Source organism: Passer domesticus, chromosome 13 (assembly GCF_036417665.1).
Source record: "Passer domesticus isolate bPasDom1 chromosome 13, bPasDom1.hap1, whole genome shotgun sequence".
In the NCBI taxonomy this organism is placed as follows: domain Eukaryota; kingdom Metazoa; phylum Chordata; class Aves; order Passeriformes; family Passeridae; genus Passer; species Passer domesticus.
Window position 1 is genome coordinate 3289980 of NC_087486.1, and position 13423 is coordinate 3303402.

The window sequence follows — 13423 nt, forward strand, 5'->3', positions numbered from 1 at the left end:
GACATGAGCTAGATTCTGTGCCATTTTCTACATCTCTTTGTGTTCAAATATGTGTTCTCCATGCAGGACATCTCTGTGTGATGAGAAAATGCCTATGAAGCAATTTTTACATCCTTTATTCTACAAAAATATTGTGCATAATATTTTCATCACCAAAACATTTAAAAACCTTGGTCTCCAGACCTACAATTTCATAACTCTGCAGTTTGCTACCCAGCTTTCCTGTCACCAAGGAGTTACATCTCTTGATTGTTTCCTTCCCCTTCACATGTGGATGCTTCTGCTTTCATACCATCACTCCCCCTGACAATGGGGACAAGCCAGGTCTTTCTTATCACTGAAAATGCAGGCACTGAAATGCCATCACCTAAACTATGCTGGTTTCTCGGCCATCTAATTACAAAGAGAACAAAAAAATCCCTTCACAGTTAATTTGAATGTCTAAGAGAGGTCTAACAGCTGGACTAAGTGATTCCCTCTTGCTCCCTGCAGTACCACAGACTCCCAAACATTCCTCCACAGTCCTGGTTAGAAGCCACTTTTAAGAGTGAACTCGAGTATAATCAGTTTCGTCTTGCTGTATCTTCAGGAAGCTTAAAAAATGCATGTATTGTGAGAATAATTTTTTAAAAAAACACCCCAAGGTATTGTTTTCTGGTACTGTTTCTTAGCCCATCTCATCAAGATGGAATAAGTAGCCTCAGATATCACAATGGAACATGAATGCCAACTAAAGGGCACCTCTCTCTCATTTCCATCGTGCAGCCTGCAATTTCAAGGCAAAAATGACAGTCAAGCCATGTGTAACACAGGGGCAGCACAAAATCAATTGAACTTTAAATTGCAACCCGAAAAGGAGCTAAATACATCAGATGTGCCACTCCCCTCATCTGCCAGCTTCTGAAGACATCAATTTTTTATTTTTGTAAGTAAATTTTTCTGAAGAACTAATCTCTGGAGAATTCATAAAACCTTCCCTATATATTGATGGGGCTCAACAACTGTGCTGGAGGCTTTTAACCCTTAACTGTGGGCACGGCAGGATCCACATGCCAGAGCAGAGGGATTACAGACTGATTTGGTGAAGCACTTGTAACAAACCAACAGCTGAGACATAGATTTAGTGGGTGACAGCTGGGAACTCGGCCAACTGCTCCTGTTATTTCCTTTTCCCAGTGAGAACCAGCTCACACAAGGAGGTAATTGAAATCAATTCCTGTTACTGCAACATTACAGTTACAAATCGAAGCCCTCAAAAAGTCAGTGAGTTCTAAAAGCTGGTGGCTTTTCAACAACAGATATGGCACATTTCTTATGTCTGTCTGATGTGTAAAAAATGGTAATTTCATTAAAACCAGAATAAAACCAGGAACTTTACTGGAGAATAGATGGTGAAGTAGCAGCCTTCTGGCTCTAAAGCAACTTCAGTGTGAAGGAATGTGAGTCTGCTGCCCTTCCATGCATGCTCACAATTTACTTCGGGAGCCTTTACTTTGGGAAATGGGCTGAGTTGTGTTTTCTTGGTTATCTAATGAAGTCTTTCCCATGCCTGTCCTTTGCTCCCCTAGTGCTATGGAAAATGTCATGATAAGAAGTAGAAATTTTTTTTTAAATTAAAAAAACCACCCTCTTTCTTTTATTCTTTCAGTGCAAAATAAAGCTTCCTGTCGTTATTTATAGCAACTCTGATAACTGAAGACTAAGACTTGCTCTCAGAAAGAAAACTCGAATATTTAACTCATTTCAAGCACTGTTCCCATGGCCACACTTAAATGATCTCTTCAACCAGAAACTTCTGCAATCAACTTCTGTGTGACTGATACACATCTATGCAAAGAGGCAATTTGGAAGAACAAAAGCTTAAAGGATGCATCATACCTTTGGCCTTACTCCTAGGAAGCCACTGCAGTTTGGGGCACCACATTTACAAACAGTCTTTCCATTTCCCAAACACTCCAGATTGTAGTTGAAAGTCAGCTCAGTCCCTGGACAAAAGCAGATCAAACCCAAGCAAGTTGTTAATGAATTACAGAACAGAATGTTTTATTGCTAAAGTAAAAGCACTTTTTAAATACAATGTCACAAATGACTGCCACCACTACAGAAGGACACCAAACTATTAATCTCCCCAAAGATCTGTGTAGATTGAAATTCAGTGCAACCCCTCACCCCTAGCACATTTTACAGCTAAAAAGGGCATTGATTCTGTAGCAGGATCCTGTATCAACCTCCACTGATGTCATGGCTGTGTTTCATTATGTTAATGCTGCTGTTAAGCCTCATGAATGCCCCTATGAAAATAAAAATTAAATCTCCTTCCAGAGAGCTACAAACCCTCCCTTTTCCTCCCAGAACCCCCGAGGCTACTGCAGGCATCGACAGCGTGTTCCTTACCAGCTTTGATATTTACAAGTGCGAAGAGCCCGACCCGGGTGTCACCATTCACACACCATTTCTGAGTCTCACAGTTGGGCTGGCAGCAATGGTTCATGAACCGAGCATAGTTGCCCTTTGGCCCAGCGTCAATGATTCGATCCTGGATTGCAAAAAAACCCCAGAAAACCACATTTCAATCAGCTGTCATCAGCTGCAATTAACCAGCCCTGATGCCTCTGGCCAGTGCTGGCAGATCACACGGCAGCCTCCTGCACATCATCCTCCTCCTCAAAGACACAGGGCTCCCAAACAGCCAGGACAGTGCCACTGTTGCTTTCTGGGAAACAAAGTCTCCCTGTGACATCAGTACTGGATAAACATCACCCCCACACATTTCCAAGGCAGTGCTTGTGGTTCCAGCCCCAATTTCTGCTTAAAAGCAAAATAGCAGTTCCTATTTCTTACATGTTAGAGCATTGAAGGAAAACAGGAAGAATGTGTTAGCTGAGGTACACTGGTGCACAGCTTGTTATGGGGCTGGAGAGGAGAGGGAAGCTGCAACTGAGATTTGCTTTTGCAGCAATGAGGAAGATACTAACACTTGGGTCTGCTCCATCAGCCATACAAGGAGAACAAGATATGGTCAGTGTGAGCGTGCAGCAGGATGAGGGGAAAGACAAAGCAGTCAGTTATCCTGTCCCACACTGTAGAGCTTCCTCCCCATGTTTGCTTTCATGATTTCCTTCTCATCTTTCCATGGTGGAGTGACAAAGTAGGGAAAGCAGCTGACAAAATCACTTAAACCTCTGAAAATCAGGAGTTCATAGCAACAACCTGTTACACCCACAGGCTCTGCAGGACCCACTGGGGAGCCTGTGGGTGTAACTAAATCCATCAGTCTACTGAGAACAGCAAGACCTGAGATCTGAACTCAGATGAAGGTCTTGCTGTGCCTATAACTTACATGGCTATTATGGCACACACCAACCCCCTTCTGGCCTCTCCAAAGTTCAGGGGCTGGGAAGGATCCCAGTGCTCTCAAATTCAGCCTCCTGTGCTGAAGTAGGATCTACAGTCCTCAGACAACTGTCCTCACCTCTAATGAGGACACTCAGGCAATGCCTGTTCAGACTTTCCTCCTAACCCTGAAATCCAGCCTGAAGCTCCTCTATTACATGTTAATTCATTCAGTCGTTTCAGAGGAAATGCAGACCAGCTCATCAGCAATGCTTAGCACATTTTTGCTAGATAGAGTATCATGCCTTCCTTCCCATCTTTTTACTTCTGTTCAGGTACTGGCAGGAGACTCCTTGCACATACCTTATCCAGTGTCAACATGTAGAAATTGGTAATGTCGTGCTCCTGAGCGTAGCGGATTCGGGCCCGGCACTCCTCTTCGTCAATTAGCTCCCCAACATACTCATTAACAAATTCACCCTGCCAGACACAAAACAACAAGCTCATAAGACAAGACAAATTATCTGCAGGATGGAGGGATGTTCACCTTTGTGCTAGAACTTAGCTCCTGTTTCCTTCCTAAAAATCTCTCCCTGTGCTCTGCAGCCAGTTTGGCCTGTAACCTTCACCAAGAGCCCTGAACCATACATCCGTTTCACATGCTCAAATAACTCAAAATAAATTAAATAAAGAACTGTGACCATCGGGTTATTCTTTGTGCCAAAGAAAGAATTAGCATCCAGGGACAGCACAGAAGTTAACCACAAGAACAGCACTTTGCTGCAAAGCTCAAAGCACAGCCCTAATTGCATTCCAGCTGAAAACAATATCCCTTTGGGGACCAACACATGGAGCAGCAGGATGCACCTGGAGCACCTGCTCCTGCAGCGAGTGCAGGAGTTCTCCTGTGGTCAAGTACAGCAGAGACCATACTCCAGCCATTAAAGAGAACCCCAGCTCTGTTCCAGTGGGGCTAAGAGGTCTCCCCACTAAATAACTGAGTGTTTTCTGTTTCCAGACTGTCTACTGAAAGTGAAACAAACACATGGAATGGCAGAAATATCCTTTAACTAATGGCACAGCAGGCAGCAAAGTTTTCAACCGGACAGACTCACATTTTGCCTCTTCTATCAAGGCCTCCCTCTTATCATGTCATCACTACTCCCTTTTCAGACATTCTTCTCTTACTATTAAGTAATAGTCCTCTATTTCACTTTATCCTTTATTAGCTTTGGGGTTCTTTTGGGTTTAACATTCCTCCTCCTTCGTTCAGCACAGATGTGTGTCCAAAGAATTGCTATTCCTTGCATTTGAAAAACATACAAGTGTTTTAGGTGGAGAGAATCAGTTTCAGCAGTAATAACAGCCATGTCCAAGACACTGCCCTTTTTTAAGTTCCAAGCTCTGGTTTCTGTTTCTGACACAAGATTCTCATGCTGGATAAGCCTGGCTAGTCAGCAATGGGTGGGAGGAATAATCACTGTTCCCCATCTGGAAATCCTGAGCACCATCCCATTGTTCTTACAAGCAGACTGACCAAGCAATCACCTTTCTTACCCTGTGGGACATCAACATGCAAATCGCCTTCTCAGTCAGCTGAGCCAAAACACTCTCATCGAGACAGAAAAGATGAAATCAAATTTTCTTTCTAAATGACATTCTACAGCAACAAGTCTTTTCCAAACTCAGTTTTCAAACCAAGAGCGATCAAGAAAGCGACACAGAAAGAGCGCAGGTACCTTCCTGATGTCTGTCTTGGCCTGCAAGCCCCAGCCTCGCGCCAGCGTGCGGAAGATCTGCACCTCGGGGTACTGGCGCTTGGAGAAGCACTGGTTCTGGCAGCGCTCGCCAGCGGGACACACCAGGGGGTGGCACTCGTAGAGCAGCATGCGGTTGATGCACTCCGAGTCCAGGCCGCAGGGGTTCTCGTCCGTGGGCTTGCAGTTGCAGCGCGGGATCTCGGACAGGTCTGCAGTGAAGATCTGCACCTTCCCCACCGGCCGGTTCACCTTCAAGGCACACGAGGGACATGAGATCTTGGGAGCTACAGCTTACCCCGACAGGCGCTTCTGTACTTCACCCTCGCCTATGAGCTGACGGGCTGTGGTGACTTAGGGACAGCAAAGGGCAGAAGGACACAAGTACAGGCACAGCTGTACTCCTGGGAATGCTATTTTGAGAGGCAGAAGGTTAGAGGAAAGAGCTCAGGAGGATGCAGTTCCCCATAAGCATCACCTGGTGCAGTGTATATTCTGTGACCCTTGCAAGGTGAGAGGCTGCCAAGTGTCCCCCTCCCATCATCCAGCTCAGGTGGCCACCCAGGGCTCTTGCTGGGCACACAGCATCCCTGTGAGCAGCACCAAACCACTTTCTGCATCAAACTGCCCCTTTTCCAGTCTGAGTGTCAGGTGCTTTTCCCTTACTGCCCTGCTTTTTGAATGTTACCTTCAAGCTGGGTTGTGCCCTCAGCTGTCACACCTGTGACACAAGGCCTACCATGCAGTTACCTCCCTACCCAACTGTCCTGCAGATGTAAATGGAAGCCAAACCAGACAAGGCTGGGGTTGGAAGGCCCAAAGAGGAGCTCAGAGTTAAGCCAAGGAGCTCTCTAAAAACCGCTCCAGAAGGAAGCAGAGTGCAGCACCAGGTGGAGAAGCGACTGGCGTGTCTGTGGCATGAGCTGGGTCCTTGGGGTTTGGTTAAAGGCAGCAAACGCTGAAAAGCAGGCAACAGAAAGTCAGGACTTTGGAGAGAGACACTGAAGAAAAGTTCCTTGTTGCTCTTTCCCTGGGTGAACCACTATCTCACTTTCCTCTCCCAGAACATGAAAGGAAGGGATTTTAGCAAACCTATTCCAGCCCCCATATAAATTACCTAGTCCCACCCACAGACTTTCCACACTGACAGCCTGTCTGAGGCTGGCCCAGTCCTGATTCCCCTTTGTTTAAACACAAACCCTGCAGAAACCCCTCATTAATCACTTCAACACAGTCTCCCCCAGTTTCCTCCTAGAACTGTGCCCCACCTCTAACCTTCCTTGTCACTCAGGTTCTCCTCTGCTGCCTCCCATCTCTTACCCAGGCTCATTAAGAGTGGCAAGACTCACAGGACTGGGCCAATCCACCACTGGTACTGCTCTAGTACTGCCACTGCACACCTGCCCTATTCTCTGAGGCACTGCTGGGAAAAAACCAAAGCAGGGCAATGCTTGGACTCATCACAAGCCTGACATGATGAAGGATCCCAAGTATATTTCACAGCAGCCTCTCACGTGGGTGTTCCTTGGGATGCACTCGAGGTGCTGATCTCCTTAGAAGGAGTGGACACAAACAGCTTCAGCCATTCCATCCTGAAGCCTTCTCCAGTTCACCATCTGCTCCTGCAAACTGCTTTGCTTTCAGAGAGACCAACAGCTTGCACCCAGACCTCAGAAGAGCTGCCATGACTAATGACCACAACCATCATTATTTATATAAAGGGGTATTTCAAAGGCTCTAAACTGCTTCCAAAGTTCCTTCATGTTGTGGCCAGAGAGGCCTAAAAATAGCTATAATGAGAAACTACTTCCTCTACTGAAGCTGCCAGGCCCATACTTCTGCCACAGCATTCAGCTGTGCTCTTTACACCACACAGTAACTCATGCAGAATATACCTGCCTGCCTAAAAATCCTAGCTAGATACAAAAAGTGCCAGAAACCAGTTAAGCTTTCATATTTTGCCACATAAAAAGGGAAGACAGAAGCAGTAAAAAAAGAACACAGTCCCTGAGTCAATGGGTTTCTGGTCAGCTGGGATCCACTTCTCAGACACAGGCACATGCTTGGCCTCAGCTCTCAAGTCACCTCTATCCTGTAGCTATTGCTGCTCCAATTCTAACTCAATAACAACAATAATATTTAACAGCCCTTAATGCAAATAATTCCCTAAAACTGAGGAAAAGGGCTGATACTGCAGCCTATGCACCTGCTTCAGTATTTCTGTTCAGTCACCAACTGATACAGAAAGAGAAATAAAACAATAGCAGCTGATAGAAGATACTGTGGGTTGGCACACCCTCCACACAGCCTTGCTGCACTGCACCCTGGCCACCTCCTGTCCTGGTTTGTCCACCTTGCCATCAGCAGCAGCTTGACCACACTGAGCACTACCAGCCCTCTCCCCTGAGTTCTCAAGGTACAGAGACACTTCCTTTGGACCACACAACTGACATGGACAGCACAGACATGATCAGATCTGTTCCAGCAAACCAGAGCACCTCTGTCAGTGCAGCCCAGCTTGCTGAGGATGGAAAGAGGATCAAAGGAACCTTCAAGAACAGCCAGACACCCAAACATCAGAAATGTTTCTGTATACCTGTAAATCACCTGCACCGACAGCTCAAGACTTCTCTTCCACACCTGCCCCCCACCACCTCCCCTCACCTTGATGTGTTTGTAGGGAGGAGGTTTCTTGTCATTCTTTTTGTCTTCCTGAAGTTGTCTCAGTTCTTTCTGTGCTTTCAACTCTTCAAATCTCACAGCAGCTTCCTGAAGAGCTAAGTGAGAGAACAGGCTCTGTTATGAGGAACTCCCTCTGCTCATGCAGAGCTGGGCAGCCACTGTCCACCCAGTGCTCACAAGGCTCAACAGAGGAGGGTGAAGAAAAGGCCAATGCAGCAGGAAAGTGCAGAAATTACAGTCAAGGGCCTGCTCATGGGTGATGAAGCATCCCATCTGTTGGCCATCTTTGCCTGCCCTCTTGGGCAGAGGTGCCAGGCAGCTACACCCACAACTCTCAAGTGCACGTTTATATCAAGATAATGACTGTGTTACACAGAGGAAAGCTGACACAGCAGCAGCTCACTTGAATTTTGAGATGTTATGTCAGAGCTGGACAGAGATCTGCACACTCTTCTCCCTCTCTGGGAGTCAAACAAACACTCTAAGCATGCTGGATGACACATAAGCAGCAGCTTATTCTACACATTTAATTTCACTTAATTTATAAGAATACATTTTTCTCTGCTACATGAATGACACTTTTCTAAAGAGGAATGAAGAAGGTAAGACCATGTACTTCCCTGGATGAAGACAAGTTACCTTTTTTGTATATGCCATCCACGCCCTTCCCCATCTTGTCTTTGCTGCTGACATCACCTTCCATGTAGGGGAACACACGAGCCTGGTGGGTCCACAGGTAGTCCTTGGAGCCAAAGAACAGCACAGGGAACTCACCGATGTCATGTTTCATTTTCTGGATGTTGACAGGAATTGTCCTAGGATGGCAAATCTCAGCTGGCCACCACCTGCAACACAGGAAAGGGCAGATGAAACCTCTGGCTTCCCCACTTCCAGCCACCTCAAAAGTATGCTACTGCATGGAGACATGGGAAAAAGTGTGTGAGGGCTTACCAGCAAGGCTGGTGGGGAGAAAAGAGGCTACTAGAGGAGGAAAGCTCACGTTTTACCAGCAATGTGCATGCAAAAAATGCAGATGCCTGCTGCAATGAACCCTGCAGAGAGGAGCAGCTCCTCACCTCCATCACCATGAGCACTGCATGAAGAAGGGATGGGGACAAGTCTGTTCTATCTTCACCTACCTGTAGCGCCCAACTTTCACCCAGACTACTTCTTTGTAGTGTGGCTTTTTGCCTGCCTTGCAATCATTACAATACCAGCTTCCCTCTGGCATCTCAATGTTTAGACACTCACGGTGAAACGCAGCCGGGCACGACTCGCAGCATAAAAGGCTGCCCCCTGCAAAAAGAAAGAGGAGGAATTTATCAGTCACTGTGCAGAAGCCCTGCACTCCCCATTTCCAGACAGACCTGGGAAAAGGGAATGATGGTCTCCTGCAAGCCCTTTTCAAAAGTTGGGCCCTATTCCCAGTAAAAAAAGAACCCTTCTAAGAATCCAGAAAAGGTCCTAGCCTGAAGCTGGACTTAAATGTGGAAGACAAAGAGGCAGTCTGCTCTCTGCAGCTCCCACTGGGAACGGGAACAGCTTCTGCCCTTTGTAATGAATTGTGGTGCCAGGGGAGCCAGCGCTGAGCACCTCACCTTCCGAGCAGACAAAGCACCAGCTGACGTTGACGTGCTCGTGGTTGCGGCAGCCCCGGCGTGCCGTGAAGTGGTTGGGGCAGATGATGCTGTTGGAGGCCAGGACCACGGAGCCGGCGGCCAGGCAGAAGTCGTTGGAGTGATACGCGACCGGACACCGCACGCAGCGCATCAGGCGGCCTGGCACCAACACACACAGTCAGCCTCTGAAGGATCACCACTCCTGCCTACTAAAACCAGACCCTACTCATACCTACGCTCAAAATGAGCTCTGGAGAAGGAAGCTGATTTTTAATTTTTATAGACCACCCATGATATACTCACTGGATTTCTATTAAGTTATTTAATGTAACTAAATATATATAAAAGTATAAAATCTGCAATACCTACAGCCATAGATAAAATTGCATTATTTAGAAGTGAAAAATGTCCTGCATGCTGTGCAGAAACAGTTCAAGAGTTCACAGACTGGGACTGCTTCCTATCATACACAAATAATTACTAAATCAGCTCCAACAGTAATTACAGATGGGGTGTTCCAAGTGCTTAGCTGCACATAATGAAATCAATCCATGTAGCTTCTGAAAACACAAGCACTTGCCTCTTGTTTATCAGATTTTACCCTGAAATTCCAGAACTTCCAGGCAATTCAGACTTCCCTACAGGCCTAGTTTATGTGAGGTTTTTGAGAGGCCATTTTCAGTTCCTCACAGCAGACTATAAACAGGAAGAGGTGGGAGAAAAGGGGTAAATGTGACCAGTGAGAAGCAGCAGCCAGTCACCAAATGTTCAGTGGGGAAGTGGCTGGCTGTGGGCTGCAGGCTTTTGGCCCTGGTGCTGTTTTCTACACCAAATATTGATAAATGGGGGAAAAAAGCCAACTTTGACACAGACTCTGAGGATAAAAATAGAGCCAGTCTTATTGTCACCCATCTTAAGATACCAAGGATTAAAGAAAGGCAGCCTTAGAAGCAAACATACACAGCAATCACAAAAGTTTTAAGTTTGATCATGTGAGATAAAGGTCAAGGTATTGCTGCAAACAGCTCAAACAAACGTTTGCCTAGGAAGCTTAGCCCAAGGGTGTCTCCACTACAAGATGAGAGTTTACATAGAAAAAAATGGATTAGTAGAACAATATCATAGTTTGCCCTGTGCTGCTCTTGATGCTGCTGTGTTGACAGCCCGTGCTGCTAAGCAAGGCACCAGCTGCAGCACTGGCACGGTGAGGAGCAGGTGGGAGAAACCCAAGCATGTCTGTACAGCTCCAGAGATTTACTCAAAAACCCAATGAGGCCTGAGGCAAGGCTGGGCGTGCAGGAATCTGAGCCTCGGGACAGCCTGAGAACATTCCAGCTGCCACGGCCGACTGTGGGGAGTGCTGCCTCTGCTCTGACACCACCCCTTCCACTCCCCTGGGAGCACAGCAGCTCCTCCTCAGCAAACACAGCCAGCGCCGTGGCAAGGACACAAAGGCAACGGAGCAAAGAACTGGTGAACCAGGTGGACACGACACAAAGAAAAACCAGGTGACTGCACCCCCCAGACCACCCTGGAGGACTCGGGTACCTTTAGAGGCAGAGATGTTTGCTGGGTTAGCAGCATGGCAGGTCATGCAAATGTGCAGGGAGCAGCGGAAGCCCTTGTTCTGCATGACTGTGGGCGGGTATTTCTGTATGCAGGCCTCGTGGTAATACTTCCCACAGAGGGGCAGCAAGCACCGCTTCACATCCTCCCCGCAGCTCTTGCACACAAAGCAGGTGTGGACCCCTGGAGAAAGAGCAAGGCACTGGTCACACACGAGGGCTAAAGGAGGGCCTGGAGCTGTCACCAGGCTGCCCAATAGCACAGCACAACTTCCCAGCCTGCTGCACCCAGCCCAGAGCACAAGCCTCTGCACCAGGCTGGTTTGGCCTGAAGCTGCAGTGGAATTCCACATCAAAATAAATATTATTATAGCTGGGACTTCAGGCCAGGGAAAAAAAAAAATTAAAAAAATCAATAACCCCACTTTAAGATTTCCTCCTTTCCAGCCTGAAAAAGACTTCTCCCCAGCAGACCCACAGTCCCAGGTAAGAATCTGTCTCTTTCCCAGTGGATCATGGACATTCACTCCTTTGTACACCAAGTCTGAATCAACAGTAAGGCTGGCAAATATTTGAAGCCATTATTAGCGGCTTCAAATCAATAAAGAGTAGGTTTAGATTAAATATTAGGAAAAAATGAGGGTGGTGAGGCCTTAGCACAGGTTGCCCAGAGAAGCTGTGGATGCTTCATATCTGGAAGTGCTCAAGCCCAGGTTGGACAGGGAGTAACCTGGTCTAGTGGAAGGTGCTCCTGCCTGTGGCAGGGGGGTGGAATTTGATGATCTTTAAGGTCCCTTCCAACCCAAATCACCCTGTGATTCTAATTAGAAAGTCATTATCAGACACCAAACCAATAATCTGAGGACTGAGAGCCACTCAGCAGCCCCACAGCAGGCACACCACTCCAGCCAAGGAAGCACCAGGTAAGCCCAGAGTCCTGCCCCCAGAGAAGCTGCCCTACCTGTGGAACACTCATTGCAGATGAATTTGCCCTTTGGCATCTCGGAGAGCCCAAGGCACTGCAGGTGGAAAGCACCACAGCACTGCGCCTCACACAGCAACAACTCCCCTGGCTTCTCACAGAGCTGTGGCAAAGAAACACAGTATCAGTCTGAGCAATTTTCTTCCCAGCAGCATCCCACACAGCAGCAACCCCGTGCTGGCCGGAACTGGCAGCAGAGACCCCCTGGGGAAAAATGCTACATTTTCCTTGTGTCAGTTTGTGTATAACCACTGTTATTTACCATCCAACTCCCTGATATCCTACGTTGGGTAAAATGTATCTTATGCTGGTTACATCTCCCTAACCCCTGTGAACTTTAACAGGAAGAAAGGCTGATGCAGGACAAATGCTTGATATAGAGCACAAAAAGCTGGTTAATTCTATAATAAGCACTTGGAGGCTACATGGGCTTACCTGGGGCACCAGTGTGTCCCAGAACCTACACAGAAATACTCTACAGTGGGATAGTTTCAAAGAGATTTCTTCAGAACACTACCTGACACACATTCTCCTTGAGAGCTGCTCCTCCTCCACGCTCCCCCTGCATCTTTTTGGACGAAGGCACTCCATGGTCATTCTCTGACCCCTCCTCATGGCCCTCTTTGGGGCTTGCAGCAGTCCCATGAACTGATGCCTCCCCCTTTAAAGAGAAAACTAGAGTTAGGATTGTCAGTAGCACCTATCCTGACCTGGAAATACAAATTCAGTCACTGAGCACTTAATGGGTTTGGCAGGTGATCTGTGTGTTACCCACCCTGGAGAGAACATCCCCCATTACAGTTCCACCAACAGCTTTACAGGAAAGGAAAGGAGAGAGCTCTTAGTTTACCAGATGATTAAAAATACACACTCAACACAATTATCTTCCTGTGCATAACCACTCTCTGAGCAAGGAGTCAGCCCTGAATGGAAACAAATCAGGTAGGCTAAAAAGTCAGAAGCACCCCAGTATCTACTTGGACTAGAAATAGAAATGAAAAACCGCAATCTTCATAGCACCTGTCACACACTAAATGAACCACATTTTTCCTCTACACTTGTCTCAGCTTGTCCTAACCCATGAAAAACAGAGACACAAAGGTACTCAAGGCCTGTGTTGGTATGAAGTCAGCCAACCCCAAAAGCAGCAGCACAGCATTCACACCCCATCCTGACTGAGGTGTGGAGTCTCCTCCTGTCCTGCACGAGTGTACAGCACTGCCTGTAACATCCACTGGGGAAAAACCATCCTGGGGAGAGGCTGGGCTTCAAATGATACAGGCCCAACCACACACTCACAGGCCAAGTCAAGGATCCTGCCACAAGGATTCACAAGGATTCCCAGTGTCCATGGGACCTGCCCAGGCACTGTTAGGAGCAAAGCATAGCATGTATCCTAGACACATTTGTTTCTGCCACAAAACACAGCTGTCCTGCAGCTACACCCAGCAGCAGTGCCACAGATTTTGTCAGGACAGGCAACTA

At 47.2% G+C, this 13423-nt stretch overlaps 1 protein-coding gene across 5 annotated transcripts in view; it reads right to left on the reverse strand.

Annotated features, from left to right (window-relative positions):
* Positions 1–13423, reverse strand: part of NSD1 (nuclear receptor binding SET domain protein 1) — a 60982-nt gene that overhangs the window by 13057 nt on the left and 34502 nt on the right. For all 5 annotated transcript variants that reach the window (XM_064387873.1, XM_064387871.1, XM_064387872.1 and 2 more), the window contains exons 11-21: positions 12456–12599; positions 11918–12041; positions 10940–11140; positions 9371–9550; positions 8912–9068; positions 8412–8617; positions 7755–7867; positions 5073–5342; positions 3697–3813; positions 2395–2536; positions 1879–1985 (exon numbers count right to left, since the gene is read on the reverse strand). In XM_064387873.1, the coding sequence (XP_064243943.1) occupies positions 1879–1985; positions 2395–2536; positions 3697–3813; positions 5073–5342; positions 7755–7867; positions 8412–8617; positions 8912–9068; positions 9371–9550; positions 10940–11140; positions 11918–12041; positions 12456–12599 (1761 nt within the window). The remainder of the gene's footprint in view (positions 1–1878; positions 1986–2394; positions 2537–3696; positions 3814–5072; positions 5343–7754; positions 7868–8411; positions 8618–8911; positions 9069–9370; positions 9551–10939; positions 11141–11917; positions 12042–12455; positions 12600–13423) is intronic.